Source organism: Pyrgilauda ruficollis, unplaced genomic scaffold, assembly GCF_017590135.1.
Source record: "Pyrgilauda ruficollis isolate IOZ18807 unplaced genomic scaffold, ASM1759013v1 scaffold4, whole genome shotgun sequence".
NCBI lineage: Eukaryota > Metazoa > Chordata > Aves > Passeriformes > Passeridae > Pyrgilauda > Pyrgilauda ruficollis.
In genome coordinates, this window is record NW_024525489.1 from 3,711,706 (window position 1) to 3,738,625 (window position 26,920).

General features: G+C 45.4%; 1 protein-coding gene across 2 annotated transcripts; it reads left to right on the plus strand.

Moving 5' to 3' along the window:
- The first annotated feature begins 3,569 nt into the window (after positions 1–3,569).
- RD3 (RD3 regulator of GUCY2D) lies at positions 3,570–26,292 on the plus strand. Of its 2 annotated transcripts, none has more exons than XM_041476833.1 (3): positions 3,570–4,266; positions 14,210–14,519; positions 22,244–26,292. In XM_041476833.1, the coding sequence occupies exons 2-3, from the start codon at positions 14,224–14,226 to the stop codon at positions 22,539–22,541; spliced, it is 594 nt and encodes a 197-aa protein (XP_041332767.1). In that variant the 5' UTR covers positions 3,570–4,266; positions 14,210–14,223; the 3' UTR covers positions 22,542–26,292. The 2 variants fall into 2 exon arrangements, with proteins under 2 accessions (XP_041332767.1, XP_041332768.1); XM_041476834.1 differs by having other exon boundaries at positions 3,581–3,629.
- The last annotated feature ends 628 nt before the right edge of the window (positions 26,293–26,920 follow it).

The window sequence follows — 26,920 nt, forward strand, 5'->3', positions numbered from 1 at the left end:
AGACCACTACACTACTATTAAAAGACTCTTGAGTGGTGAACAGAAAGGCAAGAAAGAAGCAGCAGCAGTTTCAAAACTGCAGCTTAGGTTTTCTGGTTCTGCACGGAGTTAAAACTATCAGGGGTTCTACATCTGCTCCGGTGCTCACTCTGCACAGAGAGAAGGGGACATGCCATGGCAGGAAGGGTGTTTGGTTATTGTGCTCTGGGTAGTCTCCATGAGTGTGTAACTGGTTGGGAGGTGCCAGCTAACCACACTCACTGCATGGAGTAAGGGGTGCTCACACAAGGAGCAGGGCAGACCCAGCCTCCCTTCACTGACTGCAGGCTGTCAGAAGGAATCAGCAGTGAAAGCTGACTGCACCGAGTGGGCAGTGCAAGCAGCAGAGAAGAAACATTTGTAGGTTTTTATTTCCTAGTGCCACTGAGGTTAGAGGTATAGTGCTCCTCATAGGAAACTCATTTCATCTTCCTACAGGGATGCAAACATTTTCTATTGCTTTCCTAAAGTCCTTTGAAATGTTTACCCCAGGGGCTCATCCACAAGAAATATTTGGCAATGATACAAATCTTCTCTCTGAAGTCACTGCTTATGCCTGATTTTCTGTCCTTACATTTCTTCCTTTGCTCTAGTTAATACTAATTTTAAGCAATTTTTTCCCACCCTGGCATTGTAACACCCTGTGATTCTCTTTTCCATGGCTTCAGGATTCTAGGTTTTAATAAACCATAGCTATCATCTTCTCCTAAAAAAGGGAAGGAGAGCAAAAAAACCCAGCATCAGAGCCTACTCAGATACAGCAAGGGGCCTGTCACTCAGGAGCTTGTAGAAGGTGACAGTAGAAAGACTGTTCACTTCAGTCACAGCTCTCCCTGCAAGAATTCTATGGTAAGTTTATCCCAGAGTCCTGGAGAAAGTGCAGCTTGCTCTGAATAGTTCTGACTTTTCCTGAGAAAGACCTGTATACCATGCCCATCATCCAGCTGTGCTCTGGAGCACCATATCTAAGCATGTGTCCTTTACTGACCCAGGACACTCCTTGCTGAGCTGATTGTTTCATCCTCCTGGGCCAGTGGTCCCTGACAGCACACCTCCAGCAGCAGAGATACCAGACCCAAGCCTTTCAGCCCTTTTGGGCACAGACAACAGCCCAGCAACCCAGCCATAACATGTGGGGGGAGAAAGGGGACAGGGAGAGAAAGAAATATGTGCTGGAAAAGACATGGCAACATTACCAGTTATTCTTAAATGGGCCTCAGCCTTGCAATGCCTGGGGACTGCTGCTGGAGACTGAATGAACTGTCTCTTGTTTTGCTCATGGTACACTTCTGTGTGGGTGGGCTAACTGGATTTGAAGTAAATAGCATGAAGATCTTTCCAGTAAATGAAAAACTGTTTTGCTTAGGGAAAACAAGCTCTAAAAAAACCCAAACAACCAAACAAAACCCCAAACAAGGTATATTACTCTGATTACTCTGAAAGTGGCACTTTTCTAAGCAAGATTGTAAGTAAGTCTGTGAAAAAGCAGGGTTCCCTCTGTGGAGCCCCATTTTATTAACTAACATGGTTCAGCAACTCAGACAAAAGCCAGCAGGCCAAATACAACCCTACCTTATTAAATTTGCTTTTTGTCAGTGATTGAGTGAGATTATTTGCTTGTGGTTGGACCTATGCAGAAGATAACAGCAATATGATTGTTACTGGTTGGAAAAGTCCATCCTCAGTGTCATTGTCAGAGGTCCATGACTTTGACACCAAAATATGAAGGTTCTGCAGGCAACACCTGCAGTGTTAGCAGTGTGCTCAGGTGAGTCAGGGCAGCATCTGACAGATGGTGAGAAAGAGCAGGCCCAGGTGCACTACACTACACACTGTTGAAATGCACTACAAATTGCAATATGCTGAAACCTGACTGTCATGGAGTATCCTGGGAAATGTGCCACTGAATAAATCTTCCCTCCATCTATGTTACCAGAGCGTTGCTACCAAGCAGCTGATGATCTGAGTGCTGATTGATCTGGTAAGTCCTGTCAGTACAACAGTAAAAGAATCCTTGGTTTCAACTGCTAAATAAGGTATGGGAGAGATGAATGATTTTTCAGTTGTGAGGCTTACATATTTGCAAGGAAATGTTCCCAGAGATATTCCCCAGTCATCAGTGTCTCTGATTCATGACAAGAACTTCCAGGAATTCACTGCTTTGAAAATATAACCTGGAAAATATACCTGAAAATGAAGCATATTCAAGGGGGTTTTATTCTGCATTAGTCAGAGTTGATGGCTTTTGAAATAGGTTTTAATATATGAAAGCATTATGGCCTTTATTAGCATAAAATGACTTTTTACTTAAACTCAACAATCCCATTTAGAGCAGCGCATACACAGAATGCTATGAACCTCTACAAACTGGGCTGGCATTGGAGCTCAGGACAGACAAGTAATCCTCCACAGATAATTAGCAAAGAAAAATGCTACTTATCTCTTTGTTAGTCCAGTTGTGGGTTTTGATCTAATAATAAACTAAACCTTAAACCCCCCTATCCTCGTACATTTTAATTTAGACTGCACTGGGCATCCTGTAATCTGTAATATTTTTAGCTGGGCTGTTTTGGTTTATGTGTGTGCTGCACACACATACATGGTCTGAAACACCTCTGTCCTCTGCCTGTGTGAGTGCTGCATAAATACCAAGAACTTGGGCCATCACTTATGAAAGCTTTTCAGTGGGGGCATGATTGACTTCACACACATGCTCAGGTGTCATTGAGTGGTGTCACCTGTCCCTGTGCTGTCCTTACCCAAGGCTGTAGCTCTGCAACCCTCTGACACAACCTGGCTCTCCTGGAATTTGCGGGGGGTTTAGCCAATGGTACTGGGGATGGTTTTGCACATTTTTGCACTGTGGAAAGAGTCTGGGTGAGGAACTGTGGGCTCACAGAGGACACTGTGGCTGTGTGTGACTGGGACCACCTAGTTCAGCCCCCTGCAATGAGCAGGGACATCTTCAGGTAGGTCAGGCTGCTCAGAGCACTGTCCAACCTGCCCTTGAACGCTTCCAGGGATGGGACATCCACCTCCTCTCTGGGCAACCTGGGCCAGAGTTTCACCACCCTAACTGTAAAAACCTTCCTCCTCTTCTTCTCTCCCATGCCCTCCCAACTCCCGTGCCGACCGCTCATCCTTCTTCATCCCTCCAAACCCAGCGCAACCCTTGTGGCTTCTGTGGCTGAAGACTGTTCTGTTCTGTTCTGTTCCCAAAGGACTTGGCGAGAAATGAATGAATAGATCCGGTTTCCGCGCCGTTATTTGTCGGTGCAAATTCCATCTAGAGCAGAGGGTCCCCGCGGGGTCTGACGCCGTGCCGGTGCCGCTGGGATGCCCGGGCGGAGCTCACGGCCCCGGACCGAGCGGGCTTCTCGTGGTCGCCATGGGAACGGCGGCGGGCGGGGCGCGGGGGGCGGCGGCGGCTGCGGAGCGGCGGCTACGCTCAACTTCGGCGGAGCGGCGGCGAGAGGCGCTGCCCCGGCTGCGGGACGGGAGCGGGCACCGCGGTGACACCGCGGTGAGGAAGAGGAGCAGAGGCGCTGCCCCGGCTGCGCGCCGGCGGCGGGACGGGAGCGGGCACCGCGGTGAGGAAGAGGAGCGGGAGGAGGAGGAGCTGGGGACACCGCCGGCGGCGGCGGGCGAGGTGCCCGGCGGAGGGGACCGCTGTCTTTGCAGGGAAGAGCCCGGGGCTGGGGTGTCCCCGTTCCCCTGTGCCGGCGGGGCTGTCATCGCCCGGCCCCAGCGGCTCCCAGGTGCGGCCGCCTCCGCTGGGACAGCCCCGAGGCTCCGAGCCGGGGGTGGCACGGCCGGGGAGCGACGGGAGCGAACCCCGCCTGCAGCCTGCAGAAAGTCCCGGTGCCCTCAAGTACCTGCATTTCTTCAAAGGGCCGGCTCAGCTGCAGGGTAGAAAACGCCACAAAGTTTTCGTGTTTTGGAGGGACTTTTAAACGGGTGCCGGAGTCTGGCTGAGCCGAGAGGTGCCGGCTCTTTCCGGGAGGCTGTGTGTGTGGACGTAGTGGAGCAAGCCCTAATCTCTCCAAAGCACTGCCGTAAGCCCAGCTGTTCTATCTCGTCACCAGGGCTAATCCATACCCCAGTGTGGGTTTAAGCCTGCTGTGCCAGTTTAGAGGGCTTGACTTCAAGCCTCGTCCTTCTCCTGGTACCCTCCTCTCGCCCTGAGTCCGTCCGTCCGCACGAGCAGCGGGAGCGCTGGTGCCAAAGGTGAGGCGGGATGGGTGGGCAGGGAAGGGCAGGGCAGGGAAGGGGCCCGGGGCGCTCCGACAGCTCTCCCAGGCTGGGCTCGGGCACGGCTGCCTGGATCATGGATAAGCCCTGGGTAACTGGTTATGTAAGGACAGGCAATCGAGGAGTAAAGCGTGGTTTATGCTGCTTTATGTTTATGCCATATTTAAAATCTCTCTGATTAGACACCTGCCCTACTAAGTGTCTGTAGTGTGGAAGTTCAGTGTTTTTCAACCCCAGTGAGGTACCACGAAGGTCGGTCAGACAACTTCTGAGTTATGGCAGTGTAACTAAGGATAGAATACACTGTACATCTCCTAGTGCTGATACATTAACTAAAACCCGTGTGAGGACAGCGCTGTTCGTGCTCTCTCTGTGCCCGCAGGTGGGACATGCAGCTATTCCAGGGTGGAAAGCATGAGCTTTCCCAGAGCTCTGCCAATGCTGTGGGTGATCTCGATAAAGACAGGCTTCAGTTTCCAAGCTGTAAATTTAGCATTCTTCTTTTGGTTGCTAATTTTAGAACAATGTATATTTTTAAGTAGCTCCTGTCACAATGATCAAACTTTAACACTGGTCCTAGTATTCTGCAGTACAGAGAAAACTGCAGTCAGAGTGGGACTTCACGGACCTTTGGTCAATATTCATTCTGGTAGATACCATAACTAAAGTTCAGTCCTGAACAGAAATGTACTGGTGTCTTTTAAACTGCGTTCTCACCTGTGATGCAATGAATTCCTCCTGTTTTCCCAGAAGAATCAGTCCTCAATCTGGATGGAGAATGCACATATCACTTGCCCATTTTCACAGCACTTAGTCTCGTCTTCACCACAATATATGAATAAAAAAAACTTCAGAGGACCTGATGACAGGTGGAATATGCCTTTGGGTCAGAGTTTCAATCTCTTTATATAACTCTGTGTATGAGTATCTGCAGTGGATGACAGTATTAGAAACTCCAATCTGTGACATTACTGCCCCTTTAATAACATTGTGTGGTTAGTAGTAGAATAGAGAAAGATGAGCTGGGGATCTCTCATAGTTTTAATTCTGAAAGCCTTTTGTATTGGAGCCTTCCATCAGATGGTATTACAGCTTTATTGCAGAATACTTTTTTCTGGTGGTTTGAATTATTTTAATAACAGAAAAGCTCTGGGTCTGTGCTACCTTCTGAACTCTCATTTGCACAGCTGAATGAATGGTGAAGAACACTTTATATCTTTCTGTCCTGACTGGAAACCTGGCTTTTTAGTCTGCAGAGATCAAAGCAAAGTATAGAATTGAAGGTGTGTTTGATCCACCATGGCAAGATCTGAGCAATATATAGGAGTTTCAATAACAAATCAGTCAAACACAGCAATTCATTGTGCTTTAACTTCCCGTCTTCCATAGGTTTAGGTAACAGTTTAGTGTAAGTTGTATGACAGAGTGCTATTATGGTTGCTAGTAGAAACAGTTTCAAGCATGAGTGAGAAATTGGCATGAAAATAGTCCTGTTTTTCAACCAAGTGAACTCCTTTGCTTTGATAAGTAGACAAACTGCAAAACACTGCGCTGCTTCATGAGTAGATTTGAGTAGAGTCCACCCTTTTGCTTCTGCAGATAACACAAAGATTATCTTCTGTAGAGGGTGCCAGGCATTAGGAGAGCTCCAAGCTATTGGGCCATTCCTTCACTCTTTAACACTGGATTTTCATCTGAAGTTAATCAACAGAACTCTCATTTATTTCAACGAGGCAAATCTGTTTTACTTTTATGCAGCTTTGCTGTAGATCATGAAGCTGTACCTATTAGATCAGCTACCTTTCCTCATGGTGTTTTGGTTAGTGACTGAAAAACATTTTTCTCATTCATACCTGAACTTGGGGCCCAGTTTGCACTGAATTCTTGTTTCTTTACTCCTCTTGCAATCAACATTCAGATGTAAAATGCGTCAGATACACTTGTTTTCTGGAAGATTGAGACTCTAAGAATGTATTACAAACTACACAAATGCTGGGGAGATAAGTACTTTTAGCGCATTCTCAATTTTAAGGGCTTTCATTGAAAAAAATCTTGTGAGGGCCACCAGCTCTAGAAAATGTGATATATTCATGTATATCATCACTGTTGTGGTATTTCCAGAAGGCCACTCAACTTTCCTTTGATAGAAATAGTACCTTTTGTTTCTTCTCTGTCTTGCAGCACCTTTGGTTTGCTCTGAGTGCCCTCCTGTCACGTTTACCTAGCGGTGATTTTTAGTCATGCACCTTCACTAAAGGCTTAAGTGACTTGTAGCTCTCTGCGGCAACAACAGCAGACAAAGGGCCAGTCCCTTTCTGTAGTGCTGGCAGTGCCAAGCCTGCTGGAGAAAAGTGACTACAGAAATGGGGCTGCATGCTGAACAGCAGCACGGCTGTCACGCTTTTTTGGGAGCGCTTGTCAGGCAGGAGCGGAGCTGGGCAGCAGCAGGAGCTGTCAGCCCGGGGCGGGCAGGTCGGACCGCGAGCGCATCCAGGCTGGGGACAGACAGGCATTGCCTGGCATGCAAGGGCCTGCCGGGTGCCACAGAGCCCTGGCACAGCTGGCTTTGCTCCTGGACACTGCTGTGAGGCTGTCCTTAAGCACCTGCGACCACGAAGATTTGACAATAAGGTTGCATTTAAAGCATTCGCTTCATCCCCTGTGCTTCTGTTATTCAAAGCTCCTTGCTACTTGTAACAGGGTCATGTACTTGGAAACATGTTAACCACGGTGATTTTCAATTTTTAAAGTCCAGAAATAGCTTGTGCCCGTCACAATAGGGGAATGTGTGCTTACAAAGCAAAACACAGGTTTTCCACTGTGGTCTATAAGCAGACCCCTGAATGTCCTCCAGAGTTCTCTTTCTTTATTCTGCAGGTCAGAATGAGGAATGCTGCTGTGTTAATATCATGATATTTGCATTGCTTTTAAATTTCTTGATTGACAAGCTCTGCCTACTGCTTTTTCAGCTTTAATTCCCTCGTAGCATCTCGGGCTGAGGTTATAATAATTTCCACTGAAATTACAGTCACGTGGTAAGTAGCTGTAAACACCTTAGCCTTCCATGTCACTGAACAAGAAAGGAGATTCCAGACACATTGGAAGTAGAGTTCTTTGGGCCCTGGTAAGGTACAATTCTTTGTTTGGAGAGAATAATGGCAACTAACTTAAAAAAAATCACAGAATATCCTGAGTTGGAAAGGATGGACAAGGATCATTGAAGTTTAGCTCCTGTACCTGCACAGGATCCTGAAGTGTCACACCATGTTCCCAAGAGAGTAGTCCAAATGGTTCTTCAATTCTGTCAGGCTTGGTGCTGTGACCAGTTCCCTGGGGAGCTGTTCCAGTGCCCAGACACCCTCTGGGTGAAGAGCCTCGTCCTGATACCCAACCCAAGCCTGCCCTGACACAGCTTCAGGCCATTCCCTCGGGTCCTGTCACTGGGCACCACAGAGCAGAGACCAGTGCCTGCCCCTCTGCTTCTCCTTGTGAGAAAGGTGTAGACTGCAGTGAGGTCTCCCCTCATTTTCCTCTTCTCCAGGCTGAACAAACCAGAAAGTGGTGGAGAACAGAAAACAAGGATACTTTTACAAAGCTACAGTGGACTAGATAAATAAAATTGAGAAGGTGTTGGCAGCAGTTTCTTAGTTAGAAGTTTCTAAGATTCTTTGGAACAAAATTAAAATATCTTCATCACAAGAGAAATACATTTTGAGGCTCATCTTTGATGCTGTTGCTACTTAATGTTACTTCATGCAGATAGAGCCAGCAGCATAGCCATGACCATAATTTTTGTCTGAGCAGCTGGTTAAACATTGCATCAGTTAGCACAGAATTCAGAGATGGGTGTAGCCAAACCAATTTCAATCTACCTATGAGTTGCAGTCCAGGAAGGTACTTGATACCTTTTGGTATCTGAAGGACACTGGACTTTCCTGGACAATGTAATCCAAATCTTACTAAAGAGGTAAATAATTTAAAACAAATTTTAATGTGCTCTGCAGTTTGACATTATTTCTTTTCCCCATAACTATGTATCTTCTAAAAAGTACAATTATGGGGACAATTTGGAGATTGGACCCACTTTGGAAATAAATTTCCTTGTTTGTTACTGTGCGATCTGGCGTGTGTGGAAAAAGGCTAAGTGGGTATCTTGCATGAGCAAATTCTGCTCTCTGACTGTAGCTATAAAGAACTACCACCCACAAGAAGGGAGGAAGGCATTTCCCAGCTCCTCAGCCCAGTTGGTTGGCATGCTTTGACTGGATGATGATGGATTTCTTGGAAACCTGTCTACAGCTGAGTGACAGCCTTTCTATTGACATCACTGGATTATGGATTAGGCTTCTATCATGTAACCCCTTTAAGGCTTCTCCTTCTGCTCCTACACAATCACCACACCCCTAAGGCTCCTTAGAGTCACATGGGATTGTCAGTAGCACTCCTGGACTGTGAAAGCAAAGGCAAACCACAGGAGACTCGTCCAACAGAGGACATAGCTTTATAGAGAATCCTATTCCACTCTCATTTTTTTTTTTCAAAATGCACATTTCCCACCCTCTGCATACTCCTCTCCTATCCTGGAGGGCACTACAAGCTGGGGACCAGGAGAAGGATCAATGGAAAGGAATTTTTTATTCTCAGAAGTTGATTTTTGCCTGAACTGGCCCTGCTGATTGTCTAAACTCATGGTTTAAGACTGTAACAAGTCTTAGCAAGTGGTGATGTAGCCTGCAAGAGCCTGAAGGAGATTGTGTCTGTCAGGTTGTATGAACAGCCTCCAGTTGGCCAAAGACCAGCCAGAGAGCAGGCCAAGGAAACAGACTCCCTTTGTTGGTAAAAGGGCTAGGAAGGGCTAAAACCCTGTCTGAAGAAGGTGAAAAAACAGATGAGGCATGGAAATGTTGATATTTCTGATCATTCTTTGGTGCATCCTTTGGAACACGAGGAAATCACATGGGGAAACATGGGAGAAGGCAAATACGTGGAAGATGAGGTGAAATTGTTCAGAACATGCCCCGAGAAAAGAATGGAGAAAGCTGCAAAGTACATGAGAAGAAAAACGCAGGAATTGCTGACAGGGTGGAGAACAGTGGAAGAGTTTTGAAGAAAGACAAAACTAACAGGAAACATTTACATGAAAAACTTTCAGCGAGACTTACTAAAAATTACTAAAATTTGAAGCAACCCCTCAGAGACTGTGAGGGAGAGAGAGAGGGGGAGAAATCCAGGTATTCCAGACTTTAGCATAGCTAAGGTAAATGTATGCTTAAAAGTCTGTGAGGTGGTTGGTCAGACTTGCAATCAGCAGTGTGAGGGGAAGGCTTGTCTTCTAGACAAAGGTCTAGGGTCAGTGACACCAAAGTCTCAAAACCCAGGTCTGTTTCTGGAGCGGAACTTACATAAACCCCTCGGAAATTTTGGTTGACTAACACCAGAATAGTTAATCAACTGGATTGTGTCACCCAGGATAGCCTCTTAGAAGTAATTAGAAAATGGACTAATTGGGCAACAGAAAGATCTGTATTCAGCTGGGGCTATGTCTTTTTAAAAATAATTTTAATGTGAATGCTTGCAAAGTGTAAATTTGTCCTTTTCCCCAGTAAGAAGGTCAGGTTGTAACTTTTGCCTTTCTTTAGTTGTCCACATCTTGCCAACAGTCCTTTGAGTTTTTCCACATGGAAAAGCCATTTTGAGTCAGTTAATGATTAGCCTGCCTGTGAACTTTAAATTAAAACCAGCAGCCACAATTAATGGAGCCCACAGTATCTTCTGCAGGCTGCTAAGAGCAGTAGTGGGAAGAGTGGTGGCTTGTTGAGCCTGCTAAATTGACATGGCCAGTTGCCAGCTCTCAGAAAGAGGAGATGATGGATGAGAGAAGGGGAAGGAAACAATCTCATACAAACAGGACTCCCTTAAGAGCAGCCAGCACAAGCTGCCAGTGTGTATGAAACACTTGCATGGGATTTTCCTTCATTTGAAAACAGGCCATTTCCACTGCAGGGGAGGTGCTTTCCTTCCTTTATGGTCTTCTCATCTGGAAGCAGACTTATGGCAGTCAAGTGAAAGCCCCATTTGGGCTCAGAGCTATCCATGTTCCCACACCAAAATCAATTCTGCCTTTTACCAGAGCTTTCTGAAAGCTCTGGGACTGGGCAAGGCTCAGGTTTAGCAGGCCTTGGTATCAGCAGACAAGGTATCCAAAATATTTTTCTGTTTATTCTCTGTAATACTAGTGCAAGGTAAAATGGTTCTCATGCAGAATGCCTTGCTTTGAGGGAGACCTGTGGAACTAAAAACCATAAATGCAGCAAGAACAGCCCAGGATCACGCAAAATCCAAGCCTCCGTGCTCTCTTTCCCAGTCTGACCACTAAATTCCCTTCTTGCTCCTCTTCTAATAAAACAGCTGGTGAGCCAGGAATAGCTGGAAGGGCATTCCTCAGCTTCACAGCTGTAATGCTTTATACTGATTTATCCCTAATGCCACAGAAGTCAGCAGAGTTAAACCAATGTGAAACCAGGTCATAGCCAGAATTAAAATACAGAAGGGCATGTTCACCTTCATCAGATAAAGGCACAAATAGAAATAATAATGGTACCTGTAGCAGCTTACAAAAACTACTGTCATCACAGAAGCTGAAAAGAAACAGGAGACTTTAAATTATTTACAACAGCTTGTGGCCTGTTTCGCCCCTCACTTTTGTTAGGGATACACAAGGGGTGATCAGACCAAGGAAAAGGTCTTCATCCTTAATGATGTGTGATGGTGAGTGGAGACCACCATGTAGCAGGATCCAGGTACCTGTTGGAGTGGCAGGATCACGGACTTGAAGCTGACAGTGCATCGGTTCCAGCCTGAGTCTGTTCCTTGGCCGAGACGCCAGAGCTCTGCATGCCGGTGTGGGAGCTGCTGCCTGGAGTCACCCTGGCAATGGACACAAAGGGAAGGACTGGCTGCTCCTCCTCCTCCAGAGCACAGGGATGAGGCAGGGGCAGGAGTACTTGCAGCAGCTGCTAGCTGTGACTGCTGTCACAAGGATAATCACAGCTGATGCTGGGGGCACGGGCAGTCACTGCAGCCATCTCTCCTGTACGAGCACTGCAAACCAGCCCAGGTGTTCCTGTTTGCAGGAATGGGAGAAGACCTGTGGCCTCACACTCTGAGGTAGCTGCATCTGTGACCTGTGGAAACTTTCAGCCCTTTTATGTCTGCCTTCTGAAGAAACTGGTATTGCTTTCTGGGAGAGGTAGGATACAGGACTGGATAAACTAGTCCCTTGATGCAGTTTGGAAAACTTCCTGATTCTAGAAAAGTCTAAGCATTACAGCCTGAAATAATTTCAGACGTGGGACACTGTACAGATTTTCCAGGTTTTTGGAGCATTTTCCTTTAATGGTGTGGTTTATTTACATAGTATGAACACTTTTGAAAATGAACAGGCTTCTTCAGGACAAGTGAATGATGCATGGAAGCATCTTTTCCTTGCAGTCATGGTAGAATCCTATTGATCATTTCTCATCCAGGGAGTCTGGGAGCCTGTGGCTCTCAGCTCTAGTGGGAGTACTGTGTAGTTATGAGCTTTTGGTGATTTTTATTGTCATTAAAGGCCCTAGCCCCCAAGGTGGAAGCTTAAATGAAAAACATATTTTTCTCAGTTTCATGTCTGTCTGTGTCCCAGTAGTGAGGATTTGCTCAGGCCTGCAGAATCAGACTCTTTAATCCTTTGCCCTCATGTTCACTTTTGACGCCATGTCCTGCCTGGGCTGCTGCCAGGAGTAGCTTTTCTGTAATCCCAGCTGCAATCATTATTTGTGCCACCCCTGCTCCCCAGGGGCTAATGGAAGGGAGCAACAAGGCACGTAAGTGCACCGTGTGAAGAAACAGATGCTGTTTTTCTCCTGTTCAGCTCCCTAGTGCCTGTTTTGGATTCCATTGTGTTTAAATGCAAGTACAATAGGTAATAAATTTGTTCCACGCATTGTCCTCCTGAAGGGACAACATGAAGGGATTGGCTGGGTGGGGAGTTAATTCCGTCTTTTTCTGAGCTGATTGATGCAATTTGTTCTGTCTGCTGAGTGCTGGGTAACTCCCCAGCAGTAGAAACCTCTCACTTAGAAGTAATAACAGTTTAAACCTTGGTATGCTTCTGCTTCCCTCTCAGAGCAGCCTCAGTTCCATTGGCACTGGGGGTGGTGCTGAAGGAGTGCTCCTGCAGCAAAGCAAATAATTGGACTTCAGCTTGTGGAAGGTGGTGTAGCCTCTGCAGCATGCAGTAACACATTTGTAAATAATGGTTAATGCTCTGTCTGGGCTTGTACCTCAGGCTCCTGTGAGTGCTGCCCAGCCAGGGGTGAGTTCCACTGCTGATGTCACAGCAGCAGCAGCAAACCTACCCAGGTGAGTTTGGTTTGTGTGGCAAGGTTTTGGCAGTGATGGGGGCTACAGCAGTGGCTCCTGTGGGTTGCTGCCAGAAACTTCCCCCATGTCTGACAAAGTAAATGCCAGATGGCTCCAGCAAGGACCCACTGCTGGCCAAGGCTGAGCCCATCAGTCCAGGTGGTAGCACCTCTGGGATAACAGGTCTAGGAAGAGGAGAAAACAAAAGAGCAATAGCTGCTGGGAGGCAGAAATGAGGCTATGGGAGAGCAACAGCACTAAATACCGCAAGGTCAGTGCAGAAGGAGGGGCAGGAGGTGCCTCAGACAGTGGAGCAGAGATCCCCCTGCAGCCCATGGTGAAGGCCATGCTGAGGCAGCTGTGCCCCTGCAGCTTGTGGAGGTTCAAGGGGATGCAGAGATCCACCTCCAGCCCATGTCCAAAAGAGATTGTGACCCCACGGAAAACCACAATGGAAGAGGTTCCTGGCAGGACCTCCATGAGAGAGAAGCCCATGCTGGAGCAGGTTTACTGGCAGGACTGGTGACACCACAGGGAGCCCACACTGGGCAGCCTGTTCCTGAAGGACTGCACTCCCTGTGAGAGATCCAGGCAGGAGCAGTTCATGAGGGACTGTAGCCCATGGGAAGGACTGACACTGGAAAAGTCCATGGAGGACTGTCTTCATGGACAGTCTGGAGTCCTGCCCCAGAGAAGGAAGGAGCTGCAGAAAAAATACGTAGTGAACTGACCACAACCCCATTTCCCTATCCCCCTGTACTGACAAGGTAGATAATTTGGGAGTAAAGCAGAGCCCAGGAAGAAGAAAAGAGTGGGGGAAGGTGTTTAAAGATTTGGTTTTATTTCTCATTATCTAACTGTGATTTGATGAGTAATAAACTAATATATGCAAGTTGGGTCTGTTTTGCACCTGACAGTAATTGCTGAGTGATGTCTCTGTCCTTATCTCAAACCATAAGCCTTTCTCTCTCCTGTCCAGCTGGGGAAGGGAGTGATAGAACAGCTTTGGTGGGCACTTAGTGGGCATCAGCTTCAACCCACCACACCAGGTCACTTAATCCTGCCTCCTCTCTAAGGATCTCCTGGCTAGAATGTAGTTCCCAGCAATCCTTTGACTCTGTGCATGGAGTTTTTACAGGTAGGGTTGCTGCAAGGTCGTGCCCTCCCATGAGGGTTCAGCCAGGCGAGCCCAAGCCCTGTGTGTGGGCAGGAGAATGCTTCCCCAGCCCAGACTGGAGGAAGCAAGCCATCCTTGTAACCTGACTTAAGGTGTCAGGACTGTGACTCATTTTAATTACATGCTGAGAGGAAGCTGAGGGAGATAGTGCCTCTTCACCCTCTGAGCAAGCTGGCTGCTACAAGTGAGGTTTCTCAAGGTACCCAGCACCAATTATTTCCAAGTGGTTATCCAGTAGCAATTTGAACAACAGAATGGAGAGGTGTGGGGGGAAGAATGCTCTCAGCTGAGGTGTGTTGATGATGGCAGTATTCTTTTTCTCTCCCTCTCTACCACTCCCAGCAAAGACACACATTATGTCATTGGCATCCTGGTTCAGGTGGAATGAGCCCCCAAACCGCATTTCCCAGAGGAACCCCACAGAAATGGTGGTGGAAACGCTCATGATGGAGCTGAGCTGGCAGATCAAGCAGGCAGAGAAGCAGCAGCGCGAGCGGGAGAACGAATACCGCAAGATCAAGACAGGGGTGGACTACGGCTGGCTGGTCAGCTACCCAAAGCAGAGCTACGACATCAGCCCCGGAGAACGGCTGCAGCTGGAGGACATGTGCACCAAAATACATCCTTCCTACTGTGGGCCTGTCATACTCAGGTACAGTAAAAAACGGGATGATAAAGACCTTTCTTTTCCCCCTTTCCTCTTTATGATGTGTGAGGAGAGAGTGAGAGTTGCTAGGACCAACAGAACCAAAACTCGGCATCCTGTGTCATGAGTCATGCTGGGATAGTGTCTTCATGAAAGAAGGGAAATCTAATGTTTTTAGTCAGTTTAACACAACATCATTTCCTCCAAGAAGTTACAGAATGCTAATGCTACAGAATGCTTCCCTCTGACACTGGCTTGAGTGCTTTCTGCTCCTGAGCAGCCAGAGCAGCGTTACCTTGCCTGATGAACAGGCAATCTCAGTATTGTGATGGCTTTTTTTTGCCTCAGACTTTAGAATCGTAGAGAAACTGAGGTTTAAAGGGACCTGTAGAGGGATGTACTTCCACCTCCTACTTGGAGTAGGGCCACATTCAAAGTTAGATCAGGTTGCTTAGGGCCTTGTCCTGTCCACTGTTGAATAACTCTGAGGGTAGAGGTTCCACAGCCTCTGAACAACTTCCTTTGGTGTTTTCCCTCTCACTGGAGCCTTCATTCTTGGATTTAAGCTGCCAGCAGGTCTATGAGGCACTTGTCCCCAGTGTTCAAACTAGCCTAAAGGTGCTATTATTTTTTTCAGCCGGTGAGCCAGGTATTCCCAGAGAATATCTCCCTTCCCTACCCTCTCTCTTCACTCTAGATATGGAGTCATGGAATGCAGGTGAGGATGAGTTGGTTTGAACAGCCAAGTGGTGCTTCTGACTTCTGCAGTGTAGATGTACACACAGCCTCTCTTGCTGTTGAGCCTTTCAAGTGCTCCACGTAGGATTGCTGCCTGCCAGCTGAGTGACCTTCTGTGAAAATGCCTTTAGAAATTGATCTAAGCCTGCTGTAGCATCCAGACTGGAAGGGAAGGGTGTGGCTCTTTTCCTTTTGCGATGGCTGTTCTAAGATAAATTCTTGCACTTGGCACAGTGAAGGCAAACTTGGCAAAGTGAGGAACGGTGACTCTGCAGTGCACCTTAGCCAAAGCAAAGTTGTGAAATGAGCCTTTATAATCAACTTCCCCTGTTCCAACATGTTCTTCAGTTGGGATTAGAATGAGCACAGTCCTTGCAGGGCATGTACAAGAGGGCTCTCAGCACCCTGCAGTCCCTCGCTGCATATGCTGGCTCATGTTTTCACTTGAACAAATGAATCTATGGCCTCTGAGTTGCAGCTGTAAAAGTGCTGGAAATAGCTGGTCCTCTGTCTGAGAGAGGATGTAGCCAGGAAATAATGCCAAAATTACCTCTCCAGCCCTCATCTTCCCCAGGGCTGAACCTTGGAAGCAACCTGGCACATAGAGCCTTGGCTCTTGCCATGATGGCAGAATTTGGGATCATTCAGTGACCAAGACCTCTCCAGTGAAAATTTGCTGGGAACAGCACCTGCTTTGTGGTTGTATAACTCCAAGCTATGCTGTAAACAAGCCACTTGGGATTCAGAGCTATCTTTACCATCCCCAGGGCCATTGAGCAAGACCTGTCTGGCTAACAGGTTATTTCCATGACAGCAGGCTTCGGTTGCTGGAGCAGAGGCCCCAGGGTTCATCCTCTTCAGGAAAGTATTAAGCTGAGCCATATACAACTTGCTGCTCTGCTTTTTTTTTTTTTTTTTTTTTTTTTAATTTGAATATGATCATGCAAGATGTATGATTTAAGTGCAACTTGTAATGGTTGTTCACTGTTGTTCAGCATACTGATGGCAGCAGATAAATGTACTCAACAACGTTGGTGGACTCTGTGTGGGCATGATTGAAAAAGGCTAAAACCATCCTCTTATAACTTCTCTTACAAATAGGGTGCTGTCATAAATTGTATTACACTATGATTCCAGAAGTGGCATGTTTTACAGAGCTTGCATGGTTAGCAGAGCCCCACTAAAAAAAAGCCTGAGGATTTCATAACCTGTGTTGGTTCAATTCTGTGACTGAGAAGGGGCTCTCACGGGCACAAAAATGGTGGAACAGGATTGTGTCAGACGTCTGGCTGATCTGATGAGCAGTCTGTATGTCACAGTGTCATCAGTGGCCAGTGGCATCAGTGCAAGGAAAAGAGCAAAGGACAAGGAAACAAATCCAACAGTAGGGACAATTACACCTCATATATAGCATCCAACTTACTGTGCCTTCTAACTGGGAGACTTTTGGAGCCACAAGTGGATAGCCACTTCTATCCATAACTGGCTGGTGTGGCTTTTTCTTTCAGTTGTTTAGGTTCTGGGAGCTTTTTTCTTTTTGAACACAAGCAAATTTATAACATTTTGGCACCCTGTGGCAGAGTTCCACTCCTGAACTACAACTCTGCTACAAAAAAATGTGTTTTGCTTGTCTTAAGCTAATGTGTTCTAGTTTTATTCAATAATCCTTTCATCTTATGTTGGAAATGTTAAGAGTTGACCCCTCTTCTTTTCTACCTTCTAACTGAGAGCTCTGTCATTCCATGGAATTTTCACTGCTGGTGAGGAAACAAAGAAAAAGAATGGGGCTTGTCATGTTAGGAGGTGAAAATATACAGGAGAAAGAAAGAAAAAAAGAAAGAGCCTGCAATTTAAAAGAAAGACAGCCAAAATTGGATAAATTCTCTTTTCAGAAAGTGAGATAAAATGGAGATTTTAGTAACTTCCCCAAAATTCCACAAGATGAGTATAATAGGAATGCAATGAAACCTCCACATTCCCAGTGAAGTACTTTAATAATAGGATCATTGCACTGCTGATGTTTTCTTTTGAGTACTCTGTGACTTCCTGATATGTAGAAGCTTTTAGAAAAATCTTCCACCAAAAAAAAGTTTGTGAGTTTGCATTGGGAAATTAAATGCAGAGTGTGTACCCTACTGAAGCCCTTGGTTCTGACTGAAATAGTAAGCTTGATCTTTTCCCTTCCATTTTAGATATTTGAAGAGCTGAGGTCCTTTTTGAAGTCCTCTTTGCACTCGACAAGCACGTAATTCTTAAATAACACAAGTAGCAGGCATCTTGCAAGACTGCAGTTTGTTTTGCTTGTGTCATGCAAGGTCTCCTGCTTTGTGAGACTCTGAGTTCAGAGTCAAAGCCAGAACAAAACATTTTTATATGAGCTGTCAGAGATGTCACTTTGTTCTCTGAAGGTCTAAATGATTATCCAAATTTTCCTTTTCTGTGTGTATGGGATCATTTGCTGAGAGGCAAAGTTTCTCCAAATTTATTTCTTTAGATGTGGAGGAGGCTGGAAAGGAGCACTTCACAAATGAACAGGGGTTTTTTTCAGATCCAGATTGCCTATTTTGTATTTTAGGTCAATAGAAACTTCTCTTCAAGGCTCTTGGAACTCTGGAAAGATTCAAATACACTGCAAATAGCATCAGATATCTGGAGACTGATCCACCTCATGCAAATAAAGCTATTGCAATCAGGAGTAACTTAGCTTTAGGTTACTGGGTTAGAGATTGCTGTTTATTTAAAATTAAATCCTGGAGCCAGCTGAAGGAAATGACAGTGAGTTTGGTGAGTCCTGTAGTACCTAACTGCCATGGTTAAACTGAACAAGTAGAATAGTATGTTGCCAGTAAAAAATGCTAGATTTTTCCCATCTTTACTCAGAGCTTTAACCCTAGTCAGAGCTAGTTAAAGTCTGTTTAATTTCTTTCCATTTCAGCAAAAGTGAAACAGTTGGTTTCTGTCCTCCTGTGCCCAGTGGGAAACAAAAAACTCCCTAGTATGGAAATGTAAACCTGCATTTTGATGATCTGAGTTGTTGTCAATATCACAGGCTAAGGACTGTAATTTTATAAGGATTGTGTATAGCTGAAGTGGCCTTCCTAGTAAGACTTAATGTAAGACAAATTACTAAAATCAGAAGTGGATTTATTTACAAGCTTAAGTTTAAGGTGATGTGACATGAGTGTTGCAATTAGTGTGAATGCTGTAATTCTTTGGGAGTCAAGGACCCTTTTCTAGCAAAGCTGTTCGAGTGTTACCCTATAACCAGAATTACTGCTCAAAATATAGATTCAGCTAATTATTAGCACTGAGCAACCCCACATTTTCTTTGAATGACTAAATCTGCTTAGAGCTCCCTATTCAGACAGGCATTCAGGAATACCCTGAACTATAAGCACATTGTTTAAATCCATGGACTTTCATTGGATTTAACAGGTCTTTAAAGTTCAGGCAGTACTTAGGGAACCTACTGTACAGGGACCTACAGAATAACTCAGGCAGGTGACAGTGCTTTAAAAAGCAGTGACAGTATGAGCCAAGCACGGCCTGATTCTTGAAATCTGACAGCCCTATAAAGCAATGAAAGGGTCACAGCTTAAAGGACAAATTTGTTTGAACTGTGATTCAAACACTGCCTGGACTGGGGAATGTGCTCATCCCTGTGTATGCCTATTTATCCTCCCCAGATCTGTGCTAGTTCAAGGTGAGTTTTTGTCACGTCTCAGACTGTGTGACGTGCATGATGTATTCCAGGAGAGCTGCCAGCAGTTCCATAGCTTGAACCACAAGGAAGATAGAGAGGTCTGTTTTTGTGATGAGTAAGGAAACCCTGTTGAGGTGGTTCTGGACATGACTGTGCAGTTGCCTAGTTTGAAACTATCCCATGCAAAAGTATAAGGGTGTTAACCTGTGGTAGAAGACAGATGAGCCTTGTGCAATTCTGTGTTCTTGACCTCACTGAGCAGCTTTGTGTGGAGTTTGTTTCTCAAGATACAAGGCCATACTACCTGATTCCAGTGGTTTTCTGGTTTTATATACAGGCTGTTCTGTGCAGAGAACAGACTGCTGGAGCATCCAGCACATCAGCTGGTGTTCACTGATACCTGGGAAAGATGGTTTTGGTTATGTGTAGGTGCCTGCAGCAAAACCATCTTTTTTTTTCTGATACACAGACTGGTTTAGTTGGAGCTCAGCCCTGATAATATGTCCATCTTTTCTGTTGAGAAATATTTGTGGTGTGCACTCCTTTAGGACTTCCTACATGAGCTTGTCCCTTACACAAACGTGCTGGTATTGAAGTTAGGTGGACATTAATAAAATGGTGAAGTTAGTTCATCCTGTTAGGGGAGAGAAAAGGATCCCCTTTCCCTTCCCCATGAGAATCAGGGTGGCTTTCCATTGTGTGACTGGCAGACAGTCTTTTGGATTGCTTTCTCTTTGTTTCTTAAACCTGGTCAAATCCTTACAAAGTAGTTTTGGTGCTGGTCCTGAAAAGTTAGAGGTAAATCTTAACAGCAGAGTTGACAAAACTAAGCTGAGTGCAAACAGGCAGATAGCTGTGCAGGTGGAAAGCTACCCTGATTTCAGAAAACTGTTTCAGCTGGATTGGTTGGGAGCCTTATCAGCAACCCAGGCCATTAGCATTAGAGCTCTCTGCTCAGGGGGTTTATTTGCTGTCATAGCATCCATTTCCCCTCTCGTATCCAGAGCCACGCACTGGCCTAATAATAGCCTGATACAACCTGATCCCTGCTCTGGAGCAACAATCCAGCAGTATGACACACAGCCTCTGAAAGTGATGAGGCCTTTTGGGTGCACAACTGCCAATACAAAAGAGGAGGATCTAATTTTATATATATATATATATATATATATATATATATATATATATAAATGATAGCACCTCTCTTTAAAACATACATTAAGATAAAATAATGGAATGTCTCATTTTAGTTCACCTTTGCAATAGAAATCCTTTGAGGCTGCTTTCCCTAGTATAATAATAGGAATGTTGTGAAGACTTGAGTTTCTATGGACTCACCTGTCTATGCTTCAAATAGGATAAAGGGAAAAATGTATTTATTGTGAAAACTGTATTTTGGGCACTTTGATAACGCAACTGAAGTGCCTCCTCAAAAGGCAGAAAGGAAGTTTGCAATGTCCAACAAATCCCAGTTCCTGCGGTTGTCCGCTAACCCTCAGCAAGGGTTCATCTCTTTCCCTTCCAGGCTCTGCACAATTCAGTTTGGTAGCCAGTACTTAAATACCAGCATGAACTACAGCACCTCAGAGGCTTTTTGCACCCAAATGTTCAAAGTTTTGAGGTTTTTGGTGAGGGGGCAGAGGAGGGAGATTGAAATCGACCGAAACAGTTAAGGAACATTTTGGTGACTTTGGAAGGTTTTGTGTCAAACTGCCCTGGCTTGACACTGGAAGGGACTGGTGCTTCTGCTGACACTGAGTTCCCTCAGCGAGTAACGCTGGTGTCCCCACAGCTGTACCTGTAGCTGCCAGTACTTGCTGGGAGAGAAATATCTGGGATACAGCAGGGTGTCAAGATGTGTGGCCCATTTCAGGACTCCACAGTCGGAGTCAAAATACATAAACATACAAAAAGTCTTTCTGGTTTCTCTTTGTCTTGCTTTCTGTCCTTATTATCTTGGGTGTCCTTTGGCACACCATTAAGCAATGCAATTCCACATGTGCTAAACTCCTTACATTCCTGGGGCTTTTCAAAAACCCAAGAGGCAATATCTTATTCTGTCAGCTTCTGCTGTATTGGGCTCATTTAAGTACAGTCCTACTGTTTTCCATCCTTGTTCAGTTCTGTTGGAGGAAACTATTGAAATGCTTACCTTACACACTTTAGCTTCCCTGCAGTACAAATACCTGGATTTTAGTGAAGTACTAGTTTAGGTCTGTGTCTGCTTGCAGGTATAATTTTACCTTAAGAACTGATTATTTATTAGAAGAGCAGCCATATTACCATCTGTCACAAATGTGTACTATTACAGAACAATCAGAATACCTATGTGACCAGAGTGTGAGCCTCGGGAGTGGATCCCACAGTCTCCAGGCTGGGGACAATTCACCCAACAAGGTGTCAGGAATGGCATGATCTCTTTGTTGCCCAGCCTGTGGCCCATTCAGTGGCTCCAAGAAAACTATTCTGCCCTTCATCTTCTCTTCCTCACCTGCAAAATAAACAGTGGTGATTCTTCACTTCCTTGGTATTAAGCTAGGTTAATAAAATTGAAAAAAACCTCCATTTTGAGGTCTTTGCTGAGAAGGCACTGAAGTAATTCAGAGTTATCCAATTAGATACAGCATTGTGCTGCCAACAAAGATGTTTTCAGCTGAGCCAGTCCGTTATGTTACAGAAATTCATAGGAAGATGAAACACCATGGAAAGTTAAATATTGAAAGACTACCAAACAAAGGGACTGGATTTCCCTTTGTCTAGGGGCCGTTGGGTAATGCTATTGGGAACAAGAATGGAAAACAGGGGAAGTCATGTGGGGCTTTCCCTGGTCTGCCTTGAGCTTCTGGTAAGCTGCAGTTCAGGGACTACCTCGAGCAATGATGTGCATTTGGACAATCATGTTTAATGAGCAGTGATGGGGACATTTTCCACAAACTTGTCTAATAATTTTGTTTCTTAAGCTATTGATAGCATTGAGCTCTGGTTTAATAGGTGTTGTGTGAAAAGAGCACTTCCTTCTGTTTCAAACTCGCCTTCTAGCTTTGTTTGGTGTTCCCTATTATTTCTTGTGCTTATAAGAAACAGTGATTAATCTCTTCCTTACATTCTCTGGCTTGCTTGTCATTTTAGAGACCTTGGGCATACCTTCGTGGCCTCTCCTTGTTGTTCCCTTCTGTCCAGGGAGTCCCATTTAGCAGGAAAGTGCAAGTTCCAAGCCTAGCATAGCGATTTGGCAGCAATCCATAATTTGATGTTTTTAATCAAAGCTGTGCCCTGACTGTGCTTCCAGGTTCAGGCAAGTGGTTGCAGAGTACGAACCAGAAGCACAGGAAGTATCCCGGCTCTTCCGCTCTGTCCTGCAGGAAGCTGCTGAGAAGATCAAAGAGGAGGAAGAGGCCAAGAAGCTTGCAAGGCAATGGAACACAAAGAACAGAACCAGCCTCTCCTTAACAACATTTAAATCTCGGTCCAGGATTTCCCCATTCATCAGTGACATCAAGACCATCTCTGAGGATGTGGAACGGGGCACCCAGCCCAACAGGAGGGTTTGGAGCATGCCAGAATTTCGGAACACCAAGGATTTCTGACTCTATACTAAATAAGGTTTTTAGACACTGATCTTTTGAAAGCCCAGTTAACCCTTTTTTAACTCTACGGTTTCTTCTTTTTTCCATCTCTCTTTTCCTGCCTGTCTCTGTCTTGAAAGCTGTGTCCGTAGTAACCGCTGCTGATGCCTGCAGTCTGTGACACCATTTATTACCAAACATGGTAGCTTTTCCTTTAACTCAGTAGCTATCCAGTAACCTTAAGGACAAGGCTCACTTACTATCTCATTTTTATTACTGCTTTCTTAATGAATTAGTTTTGCTATGTCTGTTTTCTCCCTTTCCCCTCCAGCCTGGATGTAGTTATCTATAAAAACTTTTGGCTCAAGCTACTGAGAGCTGCTGGCTGCTCCAATCTTGCCGAAAGCAAGACAGCCACTTAAATGAGTGAGGCTTGCAGGATCAGGCTTGTGAGCTAAAGCTAGTATCTGATTTGGAACTGAACTTCCTTTTCCAACTAATAACCTTCTTCAGTGCTACAACAAACTTCACAGGTAACCTCAGCACTGCTCTTGATCTGCTTTTTTGCTGACAGTTCACAATCCAACCTGAGTAGAAACAGATGCAAGCTTTTTGAGATTAAAGACCAATCATGTTCCACAACCACCAGTTTATGCATGTTCAGGTTTCTTGGGTACTTTCTCTTTTGTGCAGGCAGAACCCCCAGAACTTTGCACCTGCAGTGTAGATAGAAATTTATCAACCTGCTGTGTAGATACGCAGGTGGATACCTCAGTGCTGTGTCAAGTGCTGCTCTGGGGCCTCAGTGCTCTGTGTTGCTGAGAAGTGCTCCACCCTACACCCCAAAAATAAATCAGAAATCACCCTGCACCCCAGAAATTAATGTTTATGGCCAAGCCTGAAAGAGGGCTGAAGCAGAGTAGCCATGTAAAGGGAAGGGTGAAGGGACTCAGCATTCATCTCCAGGGCTCGCTGTACAGTGGCAACAGTTGAGATCATGTGAACTTTTTGCTGCTGTGAGTGACTGAAGTGCTCTGGCAGATGAAGGTTCTTCTGAGACCTTGAAGAGACAGGAAAATGCCACTAAGGAAAAGCTGCTAAGGCCCTAACTCAGCATCAGCAGGGAGAGCTCACACCAGCAAAGGGAACAGCAGGGCACACTGTGAAAGTCGAGTGTCCTGCAGAGAACCCAAGGGCTAGGATGCTTTGTGGTGACCAACGGGAGATGGGGAACGAAGAGAGGCATTTGCTTGGATGACTGGCTTTTGGGGAATCATCTTAGTGGGGTATAGACTCCTGGAGGACCCTGTAGCTTTGTTGTTCTTTTGTCCATTTCCAGCTATTTTTCCCTGGGGATCTTTGCAACAGCATGTGGGTTCTACAGCCAAGATTAAAACCCTCTGAAGCTGTGCCAACTCTGGGAAGAATTCCAGTACATGAAATCTATCCTAGACTAGAAATGTGCAGCTTCTTCCAGAGATGGAGGAAGGCATCGTAAAACAAAGGTCAAGATCAACTCCCTAAGAACTCTCTGAGACTGAGATTCTGACTCTTCCTCTCTCCCCTCTGGGCTATGTAAGATTGAAGATAATGCTTTCTTAGTAGCACCAGGCTGCAGTTTCTATCCCTTGGTAAACATTGCTGCCAGCAGCCCTCCTAGGGACAGAAAGCAGCTCACTTTTAATCAAAAAGTCACGGCTTCCAAATACAGCATCCAGTTTGAGACAGGCTATTCCAAGTTTAGGTCAATGAGGGAGAGTTTAAAGCCTTCTGACAATCAGCTTAGTGTTTGTCAGCCTATGTCCTTGTGAAGTAATGTGATTGCGTACATGAAGTAAAAACCAAGGCTAGACATACTTAGCATAACCTTAGCTGTCTAAAAGATGTAGGATCTCTAGCAAGGGGTCACCACAATTTGCAGATACAATTCTTGTTTGGAAAAGAGTCAGCCATATTTTTTTTATATATTTGCAGGCCACTGTATGGTACTGAAGACTGAGATGAGTCTATTAATTTCATGCTGCAGCTCTGTATTCATTTTATTTGCATTTATGTTCTGTTTGACACCTTCAGTATTGACTGCATTGATGCGATGTTTGATGGACTGCTGGGAGACACGGGACCTTCTGACACTCTGCCACAAAGCTCTTTGTTACAGCACAGGGTCAGTAGCATGCTCACTCTTTCTTAAGGAGAATCAGCAGTAGTAGCTTCCCTGCAGCAATGTACTAAACCAAGGAAATCACTGATGGGTGTTCACACTATCACAGTAGCTGTGATTGTGCTGTGTCCTTCATTAACAGCTTCCAGCTGGCAGACACCATTCTCGTGCAGCAAAGGAGACAGAGCTGACCTTTGGTCAAAGCCCTGCATGTTACGGAGGCCAGGCTGTGGCAGTGCTTGTGACAGCTGTTTTGCCTCAACTTACCTATCATTTATAATTCCACAATAAAACATAATCCAAACTCTTGAACAGTAGTATCACTCTCCCTGTACTACTTCTGGAAGTTACACTGGGCTCCCAGTAGGATCTGATGGTAGAGGGATATTCAGAGACCAAGCTATGGGAGATCTATTCTTATTCCATGCTATCTAGTACTCTTACAGGGGTAGAAGTAGTACCATGTTTGACTGCAGCCAGCTGCTTGGAGACTGACTGTGAACTCCTGCATTGTGCATGCAGCAGCAGGTACTGAAGCAGAGCTGGGAGGTGATCAGGATGCACAACTGCTGCACTGCTTCTGGTGCTCATTTTTCTTAGAAATGCTGTACACTGAACCTTAAATGATCCTTTGGTCTCAGCATGCAGCAAAAACCATGCACTCATGTTTGCCTTGTCCTAATTCCACATTTGGCATGGCTAAGTTAGTGCCAGTTTAAATGAGGAGCATGAAACTCCTGACTGTTCCCACCTACTGTGCTGTGGTCCATGGCACTGGGCACACACAGCAGGGTAACCAGATTGTTTCTGGCTAAAGCCAACCCAAATGATCCATTTCAGGTGGCTCACAAACCATAAATCTGGACTAATGGTGGTCTGAAACAAACTCTCATGAAACTTGTATAGTGTGAAGATCAGGTCCTCATTGGTAACTGTCTGACTCCACAGCTCTGTTCCTCCTGGGCTGCACTACTTGCTAGTGTAGAAAAACAAACAAACAAAAAATCTTGATGAGACCCTCTGATCTGTTTTTAGCACCTCCTAAGAGCTCGTCCTGTGTGTTAATTCTTTAAGGAGAATGAAACATTCACTATCAGCACATCATCATTAACAAGCAGAAGTGAACCGAACAAGAATCATTCTCAATCCTCAAACATTCTTTCAGAACTGAGCAAGGCTTTTGGTATCAGCTCAGAGCATCCCTGTTGCCCCGTTGCTGACAGTGTTGTGCTGTCCAAAGGACATTGTCACACCCAGGAAAAAGCAGTCCTAGATTTGCTATACCTGCTACTAAGTAATGGCAGCAGCTCAGCTACACTGCCCAGCTTCCAGGGTCTGGCACTCCTTAGAGCCACTGCTCTCCTGAGGGAGGCTGTGCAGCCCTGCCCCTGTGGCTTCTAGAGATGAGCCTGGCCATGGGCTGTGCCAGCCAGAAAGGATGTGCAGGCAGGAGCTGAGATTCCTCACCCACAGCAGCACAGAGTTCAGGCAGCTGTCATGCCATGGAGAACTGGAGTAAGCTCTGAGGGAAATACCTGTCTGCTGACACTGCACTGTTTATACATGTCAACATGGAACCTTGGAGAATTGAAGTAAAGCTGTGGAATATAAGCCAATTTATTTGTACTTGTCTTTAATTAAAGGTCTCCTGAAATATAATCTGTCTATATCTAGCCAAACACAACAGCTGTTCCACTGCCCTACTGTGTATGTATCAAAGCAGGAAGGCACGAATGCTAAAGGCACTTGATCTAAGCAAAAAAACCCTCCATCCTCCCTCTACGGGCTACACATGCAACTGCCTACCTTCTATCTTGCCAGCTCTACAATCAGATCTCAAGACAGAAGGTGATAAATAACCAGGATTAAGCAATTGCACAGGTCTGAAGTTCTCTGAAGCTACATGGTCTGCAGATACAACCTTGAATCGAAGTCTTCATCAATATCAACGTGCTTCTGAGCATGTCTTACATTAACCAGTATTACCACAAAATGAGATGAGAGACAAAATGGGTGTTTTGTCTCCAGATACTTTTGAGTCACTCTGTTGATTCCATACCTGATCCTGTGTACTGGAACACTTTAATATCAGCAGATGGCCCCAGATGGCTCAGAGCTCCCTGTGCTAAGCAACGTATATACAAAGCATGCATATGTTTTAAACAAAAGGGAACCCTTTTTTCCCTCACATGAGATATTACTGAAGCATGAATTGCATTGCTTAGCACATTCTGCACAT